General features: G+C 32.8%; 1 protein-coding gene across 4 annotated transcripts in view; it reads right to left on the minus strand.

Annotated features, from left to right (window-relative positions):
• LOC115876499 (inhibitor of Bruton tyrosine kinase) overlaps positions 1-19015 on the minus strand; it is a 102039-nt gene that overhangs the window by 9201 nt on the left and 73823 nt on the right. For 3 of the 4 annotated variants that reach the window (XM_030892299.1, XM_030892297.1, XM_030892300.1), the window contains one exon: positions 11843-12218. In XM_030892299.1, coding sequence (XP_030748159.1) covers positions 11843-12218 — 376 coding nt within the window. The remainder of the gene's footprint in view (positions 1-11842; positions 12219-19015) is intronic. The other variant, XR_004049158.1, reaches the window with a different exon arrangement.

Raw genomic sequence — 19015 nt, forward strand, 5'->3', positions numbered from 1 at the left:
TATCGTCCGGAGGTAAAATTCCCCCTCAATCGGATCTCCGGGAGGGGGTGCCTACTCGAGCGTATCATCGGAGAAACAAAAAATATCAATGTTTCACGTTTGCGGCGTGGAAAGTCCGCACTCTACTGGACAAGATAAATTCAAATCGACCAGAGAGAAGAACAGCACTGGTCTCACAGGAACTCCACCGATTAAATATAGATGTTGCCGCTCTAAGCGAAACACGCTTTGCAGATGAAGGTAGTCTCACTGAGGAGCATTACACCTTGTAGTAGGCATTGCGATCAAAAACGAAATCGCCACCAAGTTAACAGAAGTACCTATTGGTGTCTCCGAACGTCTTATGACCCTAAGGTACCCCATATCAGACAAAACTTACGTCAACATCATTTGTGCCTACGCTCCCACCCTTGACGTTAAAATTGAAGATAAGGATAAATTTTACCAAGCTTTACAAAATGCCCTTCAACGAATTCCAAATCACGAACAAATCATCTTGCTAGGCGACTTTAATGCCCGTGTAGGCAAACAACAAGAAATATGGCCTGACGTATTGGGAAAACATGGAATGGGAAACGCAAATAGCAATGGTGAACGCTTATTAACAACATGCGCAGAGTATAATCTTTGCATCACCAATACGTGGTGCATGTTGAAGGACAAGTTTAAAGGTACCTGGAAACATCCTAGATCAGGCCACTGGCATCAATTGGACCACATAATCCTTCAAAGGACGCATCTAAAAGATGTTAGGCTCACAAAAGCTAGAATAGATCCCGAATGCGGCACTGACCACCGACTTTTAATTTCAAAAATGAAAATCCAGTTAAAACCCAAACATACACGCTGTAAAAAGCAAAACAACATGACCAGATTGAACGTACGGGGTCTAGAGAACAACAATACCGCCGACGCCCTCCGGGAAGCCATCAAAGAATCTCTTCCACCGATAACTTCAATCTCAATATTGGAAGCTGAACAAGGCTGGACACAATTAAGGGATGCGATTCATAAAACCAGCGAAGCAGTACTGGGAAAGTCGAACAAAAAGAAACAACCAGACTGGTTTGACGAAAATCAACCGCATATACAGGCTTTGTTGGAACAAAAGCATAGAGCACATCAAGCCGTCACTGCAAATCCACATAATCCAAGACTGGTAGACGACTTTAAAGCAGCCAACAACACGCTTCGAAGAGAACTGCGCCATGTAAAGGATAACTGGTGGTCACAAAAAGCGAATCAGATTCAAGAGTACGCCACGCATCACGATTATCGTAAATTCTTCGAGGCTGTAAAAGAAGTATACGGCCCAACTAAGAAGGTAAGCTGCCCAATCATGGCTCAAAATGGCGAACTTCTAAAAGAGGAAGAAGAAATCAGAAATCGCTGGAAAGAACATTACAGCCATATCCTTAACCAAGAAAACAACCCCAATATGGAAGCACTAAACACAATACCTCAGTATAACAGCCTCGATGTATTAGACATCCCAATAACAGAACAAGAAATAAAGACCTCCATAAAACAGCTTAAAAACAACAAATCAGCTGGCTGTGACGCGATTCCGGCGGAAATCTATAAGTGTGCAAGTAAAAAACTTATTGGTCATCTTAAGGCTCTCTTTGATGTCGTATGGGAAAGCGGAGAGGTACCTCAGGATTTTCGCAATGCGAATATAGTGAATATATTTAAGAACAAAGGAAGTGCATCAGACTGCGGAAATTACCGGGGAATTTCGCTATTGGCTATCGGCGGAAAAATTCTTGCAAAAATAATGTCAAACCGCCTGCACCCATATATAGAAAAAATCCTTCCAGAATTGCAAACGGGTTTTCGTACCAATCGCGGCACCGTCGATTCCATATTTTCCATCCGTCAACTACAGGAAAAAGTAAAAGAGCAGCAGTCTAAACTTTATGTGGCATTCATCGATCTAACAAAAGCCTTCGACTCTGTGAACAGAGATGCGCTTTGGGCAATTATGGAAAAGTTCGGAGTACCCAACAAATTTCTTACAGTGTGTAAAAGCCTCCATAACAACAACAAGTCAAGAGTGTCACATCATGGATCACTGAGCGACCCATTCCTAACAAATACAGGAGTTAGGCAGGGATGTGTCTTAGCGCCTCTCCTATTCAACATATTCATGGCAGCGCTCTCCATTATGGTGGACAGCAAACTGCAGGAGAGAGGTTTGGGCATTAGATACAGATATGACGGCGGTCTGTTCAACATAAAAAGACTGAGGGCAAAAACACGTACAAAATTTATCACAGAACTTCAATACGCTGACGACTGCGCTCTAGTTGCAAACACGGTACAACAATTACAAGAAATGTTGAACACATATACCTACGAGGTATATGTGTAGGGGCATACGAGGCTTTGGGCCTTAAGCTAAACATCGACAAAACTAAAATCATGTGCACTCCCCCGGAAGATCACAACAATGCTATAAAAATCGGAGAAGAACTATTCGAATATGTGGTTTCGGAAAAGGCCAATATTGACTCTGAAATTCAGCACAGGATTAGTAGCGCCTCAAGAGCATTCTGGAAATTGAAAGACAGGGTTTTCTACAATCATGACTTGAGTACAAAAACAAAACTTGCAGTATACCGAGCAATTATAATCCCCACCATGTTATATGGGAGCGAAACCTGGGTGCCTTACCGCCGACACATGAACGCATTAAACAAGTTGCAACAGAGACACCTTAGACAACTCTTAAGAGTCCGGTGGTTCCATCATGTCTCAAATGTATCGGTCCTTGAAAAACCTAACTGCGAGAGTATTGAAGTCATGGTCACAAAATCCCGCTTAAGATGGGCTGGTCACGTATGCAGAATGCAAGAAAACCGCATACCAAAATCTCTGCTTTACGGTGAGCTTCTAGACGGTAAGAGGAGGCCGGGTGGACAACTGAAAAGATACAAGGACATTTTCCACGAAAATTTAAAGGGAATTAACATGCAGAATGAGTGGGAAAAAGCAGCTCACAATAGAACTCAATAGAGAAGGGTTGTAAACTCAGTTAACAGCCGCAACCAAAAAGTAAAGAGGCAACAAAGCAATGAGATTTTTGAATGTCCGGAGTGCGGTAGGCAGATAACATCACCTATCGGGCTTTTCAGTCACAGAAAAGCTCATGAAAGAAAACGCCTGCGTGACCATCTTCTTTATGTGTGTCGAATACTTGTCAGCGAGTAACGGCGTTATGTATGTATGTATGTATGTATTTTTGTTTAGTTTTAATTTTTATTCCTTATCATCATTTATATTTAGACGTTCTAGTGAAGTATTTGTGCCTATTTAGTTGTTTATTTTCGGAAGAGTTTTGGTGAATATTAAGTGATATATTTCAGTGGGATATAAAAACGGATTACTGTTATTTTTACACTTTATGGTATGTATTTTTAAGAAATCACTAACAATTGCACATAAGAATCAGCGTCCGTTATTTTTGAATTAATTAGAAATAATGAGTTTAAAACAGAAAATAAATAAAAAGTTAAAAGTTTAGTTTAACTTATAAAAAATTCTCCATGTTTCCCCATGCTAGATGTTATTGTACAATTTGAAACAATCCTTTCTGAACATATCAAAGAAAAAATTGGCTGCTACTAGCTACAACTTTCATTTAAAAGAATGTTTTTTTCAGCTATGTATCGATTGAAAAAAATAGATCTTTTGGAAAAATGGCTACAAGAAGCCGATAAAGTTGATAAAAACGGGTATGTTTCAAATTTTGTAAGACAGAAATTTCAGAATAATAAACAAGAACTATCAGGCACAATGGAAAAAAAGATAAATTGTCTTTGTATAAATTTTGAAAGCAGATGGCAGGCGGCTTCGCCGCTTAAAGATTTATTTTTAAAACAAAATGAAGACTGGTTAAAGAAGGATTTTATCCTTGAGTTAAATGAACCTCTTCTATCCACATCATCTGCCGGCCGCCGACGATTACCTTTTTCGGAGCAATCTTCCAGAACCCAGAGAAGAACGGCCCCAAAAGTTTCCGAGGAACATAAGCAGGATTGGGCTTTACTTGTGCAGGCTGCTTTGTAAATTTAGTTATCCTGCCGATGTACTTAACCTACTTCGTGAAAATGACTTTATCTAAAAGAAGTTAGGTAAGTGAAGAACAATTTGAAGAGAAGCATGGAAAAGAAGAGGAATACGAGAAGGAAGAGCAAGAAGAAGAAATGCAAAAAGAAGAAGAGCATGGAGATATTTCTAAAGAAGATTGTTTTTTGGACAGCATTAATTCGATGATTGATCAACTTTCTTTTTTGGAACTAGATACAGAAGATGCTTCATAGGTAAAAGTTAATCACACGTTGAATGAGAAGATTAAAAATAACTTCATTTTATTAGTATTTTATTATTTTATTAAAAGCACAAATTTACAGTCAATATTTTCCATTAAATGTAAGTTGTTTAATTTTGGCCAAAAAAGTAGCTTCTAGAAACCATAGTGCGTTGATGCATAAAAGCTGATAAAAGCCTAGATATGATTAGCATTCATATCGACAACTCCAACATCACGACATGCCATTTTCAAACCTTCTTTATTGCACTTATGAAACCTTTAATAAGTTTGTCTTTTCCGAGGACCTTACTTTGGGCATGCGCATTAAAAGTTGCACGTATTTCCAAAATAATCACAATTTTATATACAGATTACAAAATACAAATTATACATTGTTATGGAAACAACTTTTCATTGTCATCATATTGGTCATAATCTTATTTCCATTGAGTAAGACGCTTGTTTTTTGCGTTTATTTAAAAAATTGTCTCAATTACTCCATTATCGATCGCTTTTATAGAGTTAAGGATGCAAGTGAGAAGTTAATTTTAAGTTTGTGCAATTATATTTCTATTTTTTTTTCGTTGGATTTTTTAAAATGAAACCTTTAATGTCTTTTCCGAGGACCTTACTTTGGGCATGCGCATTAAAAGTTGCACGTATTTCCAAAATAATCACAATTTTATATACAGATTACAAAATACAAATTATACATTGTTATGGAAACAACTTTTCATTGTCATCATATTGGTCATAATCTTATTTCCATTGAGTAACGACGCTTGTTTTTGCGTTTATTTAAAAAATTGTCTCAATTACTCCATTATCGATCGCTTTTATAGAGTTAAGGATGCAAGTGAGAAGTTAATTTTAAGTTTGTGCAATTATATTTCTATTTTTTTTCGTTGGATTTTTAAAAATGAAACCTTTTTAATGTTTTTTCCGAGGACCTTACTTTGGGCATGCGCATTAAAAGTTGCACGTATTTCCAAAATAATCACAATTTTATATACAGATTACAAAATACAAATTATACATTGTTATGGAAACAACTTTTCATTGTCATCATATTGGTCATAATCTTATTTCCATTGAGTAACGACGCTTGTTTTTTGCGTTTATTTAAAAAATTGTCTCAATTACTCCATTATCGATCGCTTTTATAGAGTTAAGGATGCAAGTGAGAAGTGAATTTTAAGTTTGTGCAATTATATTTCTATTTTTTTTCGTTGGATTTTTTAAAATGAAACCTTTAATAAGTTTGTCTTTTCCGAGGACCTTACTTTGGGCATGCGCATTAAAAGTTGCACGTGTTTCCAAAATAATCACAATTTTATACAGATTACAAAATACAAATTATACATTGTTATGGAAACAACTTTTCATTGTCATCATATTGGTCATAATCTTATTTTCATTGAGTAACGACGCTTGTTTTTTGCGTTTATTTAAAAAATTGTCTCAATTACTCCATTATCGATCGCTTTTATAGAGTTAAGGATGCAAGTGAGAAGTTAATTTTAAGTTTGTGCAATTATATTTCTATTTTTTTTCGTTGGATTTTTTAAAATGAAACCTTTAATAAGTTTGTCTTTCCGAGGACCTTACTTTGGGCATGCGCATTAAAAGTTGCACGTATTTCCAAAATAATCACAATTTTATACAGATTACAAAATACAAATTATACATTGTTATGGAAACAACTTTTCATTGTCATCATATTGGTCATAATCTTATTTCCATTGAGTAACGACGCTTGTTTTTTGCGTTTATTTAAAAATTGTCTCAATTACTCCATTATCGATCGCTTTTATAGAGTTAAGGATGCAAGTGAGAAGTTAATTTTAAGTTTGTGCAATTATATTTCTATTTTTTTCGTTGGATTTTTAAAATGAAACCTTTAATAAGTTTGTCTTTTCCGAGGACCTTACTTTGGGCATGCGCATTAAAAGTTGCACGTATTTCCAAAATAATCACAATTTTATACAGATTACAAAATACAAATTATACATTGTTATGGAAACAACTTTTCATTGTCATCATATTGGTCATAATCTTATTTCCATTGAGTAACGACGCTTGTTTTTGCGTTTATTTAAAAATTGTCTCAATTACTCCATTATCGATCGCTTTTATAGAGTTAAGGATGCAAGTGAGAAGAATTTTAAGTTTGTGCAATTATATTTCTATTTTTTTCGTTGGATTTTTTAAAATGAAACCTTTAATGTCTTTTCCGAGGACCTTACTTTGGGCATGCGCATTAAAAGTTGCACGTATTTCCAAAATAATCACAATTTTATATACAGATTACAAAATACAAATTATACATTGTTATGGAAACAACTTTTCATTGTCATCATATTGGTCATAATCTTATTTCCATTGAGTAACGACGCTTGTTTTTTGCGTTTATTTAAAAATTGTCTCAATTACTCCATTATCGATCGCTTTTATAGAGTTAAGGATGCAAGTGAGAAGTTAATTTTAAGTTTGTGCAATTATATTTCTATTTTTTTTCGTTGGATTTTTAAATGAAACCTTTAATAAGTTTGTCTTTTCCGAGGACCTTACTTTGGGCATGCGCATTAAAAGTTGCACGTATTTCCAAAATAATCACAATTTTATACAGATTACAAAATACAAATTATACATTGTTATGGAAACAACTTTTCATTGTCATCATATTGGTCATAATCTTATTTCCATTGAGTAACGACGCTTGTTTTTTGCGTTTATTTAAAAAATTGTCTCAATTACTCCATTATCGATCGCTTTTATATAGTTAAGGATGCAAGTGAGAAGTTAATTTTAAGTTTGTGCAATTATATTTCTATTTTTTTTCGTTGGATTTTTTAAAATGAAACCTTTAATAAGTTTGTCTTTTCCGAGGACCTTACTTTGGGCATGCGCATTAAAAGTTGCACGTATTTCCAAAATAATCACAATTTTATACAGATTACAAAATACAAATTATACATTGTTATGGAAACAACTTTTCATTGTCATCATATTGGTCATAATCTTATTTCCATTGAGTAACGACGCTTGTTTTTTGCGTTTATTTAAAAAATTGTCTCAATTACTCCATTATCGATCGCTTTTATAGAGTTAAGGATGCAAGTGAGAAGTTAATTTTAAGTTTGTGCAATTATATTTCTATTTTTTTTTCGTTGGATTTTTTAAAATGAAACCTTTAATAAGTTTGTCTTTTCCGAGGACCTTACTTTGGGCATGCGCATTAAAAGTTGCACGTATTTCCAAAATAATCACAATTTTATACAGATTACAAAATACAAATTATACATTGTTATGGAAACAACTTTTCATTGTCATCATATTGGTCATAATCTTATTTCCATTGAGTAACGACGCTTGTTTTTGCGTTTATTTAAAAATTGTCTCAATTACTCCATTATCGATCGCTTTTATATAGTTAAGGATGCAAGTGAGAAGTTAATTTTAAGTTTGTGCAATTATATTTCTATTTTTTTTCGTTGGATTTTTTAAAATGAAACCTTTAATAAGTTTGTCTTTTCCGAGGACCTTACTTTGGGCATGCGCATTAAAAGTTGCACGTATTTCCAAAATAATCACAATTTTATACAGATTACAAAATACAAATTATACATTGTTATGGAAACAACTATTGGTCATAATCTTATTTCCATTGAGTAACGACGCTTGTTTTTTGCGTTTATTTTAAAAATTGTCTCAATTACTCCATTATCGATCGCTTTTATATAGTTAAGGATGCAAGTGAGAAGTTAATTTTAAGTTTGTGCAATTATATTTCTATTTTTTTTCGTTGGATTTTTTAAATACCTACTCGTAAAAATTACTAGAAAGTGTTTGGTGTGTGGAAGTTCTAATATAAAGGTCGCCGAATTATCTTTTCATAGGCAAATACAATATTCAGTTGTTCCTTTATTTATATTAAACCACACGCATACATTCTGGTTAGATTTACTAAGTATATTGATGTTCGTATGGAGTGGCTAAATGCATTTTTTATATAATTTAATTTTTTGCGACAGTAAACATTCAATTTATCGTTCAAATATATGCATTTAACAAATCGATTTTTTAAAATTAATATTCAAATTTGGCGCGTGAGCGATAGGTCTTCGACAAGGATAGGGTAGAAGGACAGAGTAGAAGCACCGCGTGTGCAACGAAAAAAAGAAGATATATGTAAGTCGGTTATATGTTTGCGACTGTTTCCATAGTCATTTACGTATCCACGTAAGTGCATATGATCTAGGGTTACAACATTGTGACATGCATTCGTGATGAGGAACATGCCAACTTTTATTTATTTTTCTATATAAACTCACCGGCAAAAAAAACCGGCTCGGGCAGCCACTAAAAACTAGTCCCAATTTCAAAGTTGGATTTCTCGCGAACCACTCCTTATTAGATTTTGATGATTTTTTTTAAATTGTAAATTAATTCCTTCTTAACGGATGCTACGTCAGAAATTTTTATTCCGAATTTATTATGAGCATATACAGGGCACAACAATAAGACGAAGTTTTTTGCCTGAACTTTGTAACATAAATTTACGCATGAAATTGAGAACAACGACAGAGTACTACCATTTCTAGATGTATTAGTTATTAGAAATACTAATAATTGCCTGGAATTTGATATCTATAGGAAAAATACGGTTATATATATATATATATATATATATATATATATATATATATATATATATATATATATATATATATATATATATATATATATATATATATATATATATATATAATAATATTAATATAATTAATTATTATTATAAATAACTTAACTTAACTTATTATATAAATAATAGGGTAAACACACGCAGATATATTCGTAATGAATCACATCATAGTGTTGAACATAAAATGGCTAGTTTAAATTTCTTAGTTCATAGATTACTTAGTTTCCCACTTTCCAACGAATGATATGTAATAGAAAGAGATTACATTAGGAATGTAATGGATATTCTCCTTCACTAGTTGATAAATTAATTAGAAAACGTAGTTATAGGTTAATGATTTCTGAAAATTCGACTTTTCAAGTGGAGAAAGATACGTCTAAATATTTTTCGATACCGTTTGACAGAGGTTATCCCGTGGTCTAAAAGGAATTTTTAAGAATGTCAATTATAAACTTGTGTACAGGGTCCGGCAATAGTGCGTCGGGCATTTGTAGCTCCTAGAATAAACAACTTGAGAATTTTGTTTAAGTGTATACCTGAAGTATGTACCAGGATGTATTTCAGGAAAATATTTAACTTCTATAGAGCAGCTCAAAAAAGTGTGAGTGGCCCTGGATGATTTTTTTTAAATGGAACACCCTGTATATTATTACATTTTTGGCTTCCTTTCCGATCACTTTACATAACTCTAAGATATGAATAAATACATTTTGATAGTTTCAGAGATATTAAAAAATAAATCAAAAATATATTTTTTTCAGCCCTTCTTAAAAAATTATTAAAAATACCAAGAACTGTTCTGAAAACAAAACTATATTAGGTATTTACTTTAGATGGTTTGTACTTACTTTGCTATAAATATGAAAATCGTAAATTATACAGGATGTTCAAAATTCTACGCCAAACTTTCTCAAATATAAAATAATTTTTCTTCGTTTTTTTAAATGGAACACCATGTATATTATTTTTTCAATAGACGGAGAATTAAAAAATGAACATTTTTTGTATTTAGAGTATTTCAAAATTTTTAACGGTTTCGTAGATATTTGCGGTTTTATGTTTCATATGGCATTTTCCACGGTAAATTTTTATCAAAGCCACCCAATAATTTTTCTCTCGTATTTTAGCATTGAAAGCGCCATATGAAATAATACTGCGTGTATCTGCGAAACCGTTAAAAATTTTGAAATACTCTAAATACAAAAAATGTTCATTTTTAAACTCTCCATCTAATAAAAAAATAATATACAGGGTGTTCCCTTTAAAAACAAAGAAAAATATTTTATATTTTAGAAAGTTTGGCGTAGAATATTGAACATCCTGTATGAATTACGATTACCATATTTATAGCAAAGTAAGAACAGACCATCTAAAGTAAATACCTAATATCGTTTTGATTTCAGAACAGTTCTTGTATTTTTAATAATTTTTTTAAGAAAGACTGAAAAATATATATTTTGATTTATTTTCTAATATCTCTGAAACTATGGAAATATATTTATTTATATCTTAGGGTTATGTAAAGTGATCTGAAAGGAAGCCAAAAATGCAATAATATAAAGGGTGTTCCATTTAAAAAAAAATCATCCAGGTCCGCTCACACTTTTTTGAGCCACCCTATAGAAGTTAAAATATTTTCCTGAAATACATCCTGGTACATACCTTAGGTTTGCACTAAAACAAAATTCTCAAGTTTTTTATTCTAGGAGCTACAGATGCCCGACGCACTATTGCCGGACCCTGTATAGTGCTAATAATAAATTACAACAATTATTAGGTAATTCAAAGGATAAAATACCTCCATTGGAAAGGTCGGGTATTTATGAAATTTCTTGTAAAAATTGTAATCAGAAATATGTTGGGCAAAATAGAAGAACAATATTTACTAGATTTAAAGAACATTTAGCTCAGATAAGATATGGTAGACCGGATAAATCTTGCGTTGCCGAACATACTTTTGATAAAGAACATTGTATAGATCTTAACAATTTAAAATTAATTAAACAAGTCTCAAATTACAGGCAATTAGATGCATATGAAAGCATCAGAATTAATAAATATAAAGATAGTATGAACAGAGACAACGGTCCAATTCCTTCAAGTTCTTTGGAGGTGGAAATGAAGTGGTGGAAATCTAACTGTTACTAGTGTCTGGAAGAAAACGGAAGACAAATGCAATTGACGACCGCTTTATTATCCTCAATACTTTACGAAATCGTAGAATTACAGCGTTTCAGAATCAACATCTGCTACAAGCCGTGCGTAGAACTCAAGTCAGTGAGAGAACAATCCGACGAAGACTAAAAGAAAACAGCTTGTCAGCAAGGAGGCCTGCCACAGGACCCCAACTACTTCCAAGAAATCGTCGAGCACGTCTTCAATTTGCGCGTTTACATGTGAATTGGTTTGGTCGCGGTTTTGCCTGCAAAGCATTTTTCCGCGACGTTCGTTTTAAAGCAGCGTATCTCCAATACAAACAGAGATAATGTCGTGATTAAAAAAACAAAATGCTCACAAAAGATGAGGCTACAGTGATTTGATTACTACAGCTGCAATAGCTACTATAGCTGCTGCACCCTATAGGGTGTCACTAAGTTGGAGCAAAAAACTTCGTATTATTGTTGTGCCCTGTATATGCTCAAAATAAATTCGCAATAAAAATTTCTGACGTAGCATCCGTTAAGAAGGAATTAATTTACAATTTAAAAAAAAATCATCAAAATCTAATGAATGGTTCGTGAGAAATCCAACTCTGAAATTGGGATTTAATGGCCGGTTTTTTTTGCTGGTGAGTGTAATATCGATGCAAATTAACAAATTACCTGCTAAAGGCGGAGAAGATACAGCTCCAGAACCACCGCTCTCTGAACTCAATCTCTTTCTCTGCTTCTGAGACAGTTTGGGCATGCTGCGCCTCGCGTCCGATTTGTGGGCGGTGTTTCGAGACGCCGAAGCCTTCTGCGCACTGCTCAGCAGCGGAAACTCGTACTCGTCCACGAAGGAACCGCTCAGACTCTTGGAACCGTCCGATTTATTAAGCGCCGTAAAATTTTCTTCGTCACTTAAATCCAAATTCCGCGCAGCGGTTATGGCCTTGACCCGACGTCCAACCAATTCACCTCCTGGCGTTAGAGAAACACTGTTTAAACTTGTGGATAAATCGGGATCATTCGTAGAGCTGGAACTGGCACCTGAAAACTACTTTTCGTAAATACAACAAATAGCCCAATCAAATTAGACAAATCGTTGGAAATAAATCCCAAAATTTTGAAAATGGTTTTAATTGATTCCTCTAGACTTGGACTGACATGTGTCAAAAGTCCCCGAAGATAGACGATGAGCTCGATAGCTTATATCTCGGAAAATATGACACTTACGAAAAAATATCCTATATACAGGGTGAGTTTCCTACGATGTTCTCTATGGGTATCTCGGAAACTACTGGAGATAGAGAGTCAGTTAAATGAGGAAAGAACTGCAGTTTTGTGGGGTCATAAATATGCGCCTTTCAGATTTTTGAAAAAGTTAGTCCCCAAAGACCTTAGATATTTCGAAAAAAAGAAATTTCGGCTATTTAAAAAATTGTCCCTAATTCCATTATAAGCTATTTTAGACAAAAAATTTTCAGATAAAAATTGTAGATAATCATATCCTTAATGAGACTGTGCCCTGCGTTTTTTTCCAAAGCCTGTCATTTTTGATATATGACACAAACATATGTTTTTTTTAAATGGAAACCATAGTTGGCCACGACTTCATAAAAAGCGCCATTTTTTAAGCTTTTCAGCGATATAAGCTATAATATGTTTTTTTTTCGAAAAATTACTGAGTTATAGCCAATTCTTATCATTTTTAAACAATTTCACTTAGTTAGCCATGGAAAAAAGTTTAATCGTCTTTGTTCTCATAAAGTGAAGCTGTCACATCCAAACTTTGTAAATTAAAATAAACAAAAATTGTAAATATGAATTTTTCAAATGAAGAAAGGCGTGCAGGATTATTGGTTCGACATTTCTTGACCATACATTTTCGAGGATACGTTGACCGGTGAATGTTACGTTTTTTAGAGAACGGGTTTCAAGACATATTAGAAAAGTTAAATTTAGTTATAGCCAATTCTTATCTTTCTTGACTAATTTCACTTAGATTCCATGGTATTCTTATTCTGTTATGATTTATAGCTTAAAAAAAATCAGAATATATTACTAAACGGTTCTTTACAATTTACATTGAATTACAGCGCCAAATAATAAAAGCAGCCAAACCAAACTAAAACTTAAAAAAAGTAATATCACTACATACACCCTAAGTAATTATAGAAAATGCTCAAAAAATCCGCCATTGTTTTGAGTTGCATCTTTTTAAAACTGAATTACTACCTATTCTCACAGAAGGACCGCTGGACTTAATTAAACTTTTCTCGTACCGCCACTTCAAGTGCCTCTCTTAATTCATTAGTTCTTTTGTAAACCTTATTGTTAACTATACCGCATAAAAAAATCTAAAATAGATAGGTCAGGTGATCGAGGAGGCCCATGCAATTAGCCCACCTTTTCCTATCCCCTGCGTTTGTATAATTATGATATAAATAATTTTTAACATTTCTTTCATTATGGGGGTGGTGTGTCATAATGAAAGTAATGTTGGAACCACTCTATTGATGTGCGAGATCTACACGCCTTTCTTCATTTGAAAAATTCATATTTACAATTTTTGTTTATTTTAATTTACAAAGTTTAGATGTGAGAGCTTCACATTTCTGAGAGCAAAGGTGATTGAACTTGTTTCCATGGCTAACTAAGTGAAATTGTTTAAAAATGATAAGAATTGGCTATAACTCAGTAATTTTTCGAAGAAAAGATATTATAGCTTATATCACTAAAAAGCTTAAAAAATGGCGCTTTTTATGAAGTCGTGGCCAACTATGGTTTCCATTTAAAAAAACATATGTTTGTGTCATATGTCAAAAATGACAGGCTTTAGAAAAAAACGGAGGACACAGTCTCATTAAGGATGGGATTATCTACAACTTTTATCTGAAAACTTTTGGTCTAAAATAGCTTATAATGGAATTAAGGAAATTTTTAAAATAGCCGAAATTTGTTTTTTTCGAAATATCTAGTAAACCATGAACTTTTTCAAAAATCTGAAAGGCGCATATTTATGACCCCACAAAACTGTAATTCTTTCCCCATTTAACCGACTCTCTATCTACAGTAGTTTCCGTGATACCCATAGAGAACATCGTAGGAAACTCACCCTGTATAAAATTGAAGCCCAGAAAATTCTCTACAAATTTGTGTTGGTTTTGATTCTTTTAATTATCCAAAAATATAAATTAAAATAAATGAACAGAAAACATTATCTATGCTAACAAATAACCTGCGCAGTCAAGGAGTGATTTGTGTGAACGCCATCACGTCTAAAATTTATAAAATCACAGTATATACTAAAAGTTATACTTAATACTTAAAAAATCATGGATATCATACTTCTCCAACGCTATTTGAACGAAAAACGCGCAATGAAAATAAATGTGTTTGTACGGATTTGGAATATGCCATTTGATTTAGTATCCAAATTTATGAAGGGCGTAGTTCGGATACCATAAGTCCGGGAACAAAAATGTATAGATCATTTTTATAGAGAATTTCGTCGCCTTTATTTTTGTATATATAGTGTTTTTCGGTAGATGGTATAGTTTCCGAGATATAAACAAAAAAGTGAAAAAATTGACACTTAACCCTCCCCACCCCTCGAGCTCATCATCTATCTTCGGGGACTTCTGACACATATCAGCCCAAGTCTAGAAAAATCGTTTAAAACCATTTTCGTGGGAACTTTTGGATTTTTTTTTGGAATTTTGGAACGCGGGAATTTTTTCCACCGATGTACCTTTTTTTTAATTAATTTGACTGGGGTATAAATACTTTTGTATTTAAATGGATGTAATTAAGAAATAAACTAAAAGTTTTGAAGTGTCTCATTTTTACACCGCTTGACCCTACAAGGATATTTTCCATGAAAACTTCAAATATATTTCAGTGGCGGCACGTGACCCGTGTGACTGGGTAGGCGACAACATTTTAGTTGCGTCTATTTGCCCCCCCCCCCCCTAATTTACATAATACCCTCAGTTTGTAAATATATGTTATCTCTGGGTTAAAAAATAATTAATTTGGTTTATCGCTCAAAAATATTTAGGACAAAACTAAAGTAAAAATATCAGCATTCAACGTAATGACATAATGAGTGACATAATGTACAAGTATAGTTTTTATTAATCTATTTTACCTATTATTTTTTTTTATCTATTACTATAGAGTCACTATGGAGTACATCATAGAATAATTTTATTTTATTTTTATTTATTTACGCAAACTTAAAAATTGGTAGTATTGAGAGAAAGAATAGTTGTGTTTTATATATTAAATTGCTGAGTCGGTTTCTTAACCCTTAACTACTCCGGCGTCGTCTGACAGACTACGCCAAATAAATTAACTCATTCTCATTAGTTACTGGGGCCGCCTACAGGATTGGCGTTCCAGCTAATCCTCCCCCTTACGGTCAACAACTGATAGCCATATTTATACCCAAACTGGATTAGTTTTTTAGAAGTTATGGCAGAAGTTACTTAAGCCGTAGTCTCTCAGACTACGCCGGACCGTTTGTGTAAGATTTTGTGTGTGACAAACTTTTGTAAAATATAGCCGGGTCTTCGAAAAAATGCGTTTAGGAGACTCTAGTTATGAAGAAACTCTATTAAAATGATATGATGAGGACTGTGACAGTGACAATCTGCCAGACAAATGCGTTTGACAATGTCAAATATTCCACGAGAAATACACTTTACAATTGGTAGAATACTTCCAATTCCTGTACAACCAGAAAATGCCTACGAAGATATTCTTATCCTAGTTAAAGACAGTTCTTATCCTAGTTAAAGACAATGTTATGTCCTAGTTAATTATTTTTAATGCCTAGAATGTACGATTCCATTGTGTAAAACATGTTTAGGAAAACAATGAAATTTGCCTCATGCTGTAACTAAATTTTTTTTCTTAACTCCAGTTTTATAACTTATTTTTTTTATATATAAAGTATTAAAAACTTATTTCTATATTGTAATGACTGTTAGTAATTTGGTTTTATTTTTTAGAGCTTGGTAAAAACCTAATTGATTTTTTTTCAAATTTATATGTATGTTATTTTATTTTGTACTATATTTTCTTAAAGTTAATATTAATTGAACCCATTTTTGTCTAGATTAGTTCAATAATACGTAATATAATATATAATGAAATAAAAATTTGTTATTTTTTAGTTTTTCTGCGTTTTTTAAACTTTTTAGAAGGCGTAGTCCCACAGACTACGCCGGACCGTTTATGATACATATCTATTACCGGACCAGTTAAGAGTTAATAAAGAATTAAATATTTTCTTATTAAAGTTATTTATTATTATATCAGTAAAATCATCAGATTGTTGAAGCGCTTTGAAAAGATCTTTTTAGATTGAAAGTAAGGCAAGTGGCGATAAACGTTTATTTTTCATAGAATCTCTACTATAAATTTTATAATGCATTTCAAACATGAAAAATGTCTCTCAACCCAAGTACAGGGTGTCCCATTTGGGTTGATATCATACGGTATCTCCGTTATGCGTGAAGATAGAAGGATGCGGTTTGTACAAACCTGTCCCACTTTTTTGTCAAACGGAAGATACCGTAAACAAAATTTTCATAGCCCTCTTCGTTTCTGAGCTACAGGATCTTTTTGAAAATTTTGCAATATGAGACACCCCCTGTATCTCTGTTATTGTTAAAGGTATTGAGACGGTGAAAACTGTTTATTGTAGAACTTTCTACGTAGAATACAGTGGCGTAGTCTGTTATTCTACGAAAAGAATATTCTTAAAGATATAAACTAAAGTTATGTTTTCTTAAATAGAACACCCTGTATATTTATAAATTATATGATCTGGCTGACCATAAGCTTCTCTAAAATATATAACACTCTATATTTATTTTCATTATTTAATGCAATATTTAAAAAAATATATTAAAAGATCATATTTTATTAGTAGGCCATGATTGATAATAAAAGAAACTAAAGAATTATTAAAAGTAATACTGCTATCTGTCTCTTGTTTTATTTTGAGAGTCACTAATTAATTATTTGTATATTAGGGAAACTTAAATCTCTACCGCTATTTGTAAATCTTGGAAGTTATTTTTAGCTAATTTTTACGTGAAATATACTTTCACCTAGATGGGGCTCCCCCTTACATCTTAACTTACAACGAAAATATTCGAGTTTTGTTATATTATTATTTCTCAAATCAATGAATTGGAACCAATGTACCCATATGATGGCCTCCCTGATTCCCGGATTTGTCCGTTCTCGATTTCTGATTTTGGAGATTTTTGAAATATGAAATATCGTGGCAACTAATACGATGTCGAACACCTGGAAAATGCTTTAATAATGCAAGCTTTTAGATATTTGCAAACCCATCCCATTATAATAAATTCTGTTATAAAAAAGAGAAAAATATATAACAGTTCAAAAGTAAAATATATCATGTGTATGTCTATTTTAGTAAATACCATTTTGATTTTGTTATTTATCACGGCCTACTAATAAGAAAATGATATATTTTAAATATTGCAGTAAATAGTGAAAATAAATATATAGTAATATATATATTTGAGAAGCTCATAGCAAGGCGGATTATATGATTTGTAAATATACAGGGTGTTCCATTTGAAAAAACATAACTTTAGTTCATATTTTCAAAAATATTTTTTTCGTAGAAAAACAGACTACGCCACTGTATTCTATGTAAAAAGTTCTACAAGAATCAGTTTTCATCTTCTCGATATCATCCATAATAATGGAGACACGGGGGCTGTCCCAAATTGCAAAATTTTTGAAAAGACCCTGTAGCTCAGAAACGAAGAGGGGTATGAAAATTTTGTTGGCAGCATCTTCCGTTTGATAAAAAAGTGGCACAGGTTTGTGCAAACCGCACCCTTCTATCTTCATGAATAACGGAGTGATTTCAACTAAATGGTATGATTTCAACTAAAATGGGACACCCTGTACTTGTAAATGGTGTAGTACATAGACTCAAAATAAAATATAGACTGAGCATCTCATTCATAAATAGCTGGAACATGCGGTCAGACACTGTCTTGTTATTGTTGTGTTATTGTTTTAGGTTATAACGAGTGCGACACGAGCGATAGATAGGTTGTCTCTGTCGTAACGGTCGTTCCCTGACACTCTGCCGAGAAACACAACACTGTCTTTCGTTTCTCAAGTACACCTGAACTCTCCGTATCATAGCCGGGTAATTTTTTTATTTTAATGAAGCTATAATTAAATTAAAAATATATCGTATTTAAACTTTTTTATATTTTATTAAGATTTAGGACAGGTTTTTTAAATAAAAGTTTAGAAAAAAACGTCTTAGAGTCCAAAAAGGATAAAAATAATAAAATACACGTTATAGAAGAAATTTTATAATCAAAATTACGTAATTTTTGAAATTAATAATAAATTATTAATTTTAGTCAAACATTTACAACCCCTAATATTAATCAAAACAGGATCTATTCCACAGATATAATAGAATCGGCGACAGGGAGAGAAAAAAAATATGATTGTTGTAATTTTTTTTCTGGTTAAGTGATGATGTCTTATGTAAATTAGAGAAAACATAAATCTGTTCCATTAAAGCAAGGAAGATGATAGGAAGTGGATAAAATGAAAACTACATTTATTTAACTCGGTACTGTCTTTATTATACCGGGTGCGTCCCAAAAGTGGCTCATCCCCCATAATTTTTTTATATTTTCAAATAAAAAAACAAGATTTAGTATGTTAGTACATGACATAAATTAGGATTGATTGACGCATTTAATTGTTTTTGGTCACTTCCTGTTTCACCGGAAATGACTATAACATTTAATTTTTAAACGGCACCCTTGG

The sequence above is a fragment of the Sitophilus oryzae genome, unplaced genomic scaffold (assembly GCF_002938485.1).
Source record: "Sitophilus oryzae breed Bouriz unplaced genomic scaffold, Soryzae_2.0 scaffold_1436_pilon_pilon, whole genome shotgun sequence".
NCBI classification, from domain to species: domain Eukaryota; kingdom Metazoa; phylum Arthropoda; class Insecta; order Coleoptera; family Curculionidae; genus Sitophilus; species Sitophilus oryzae.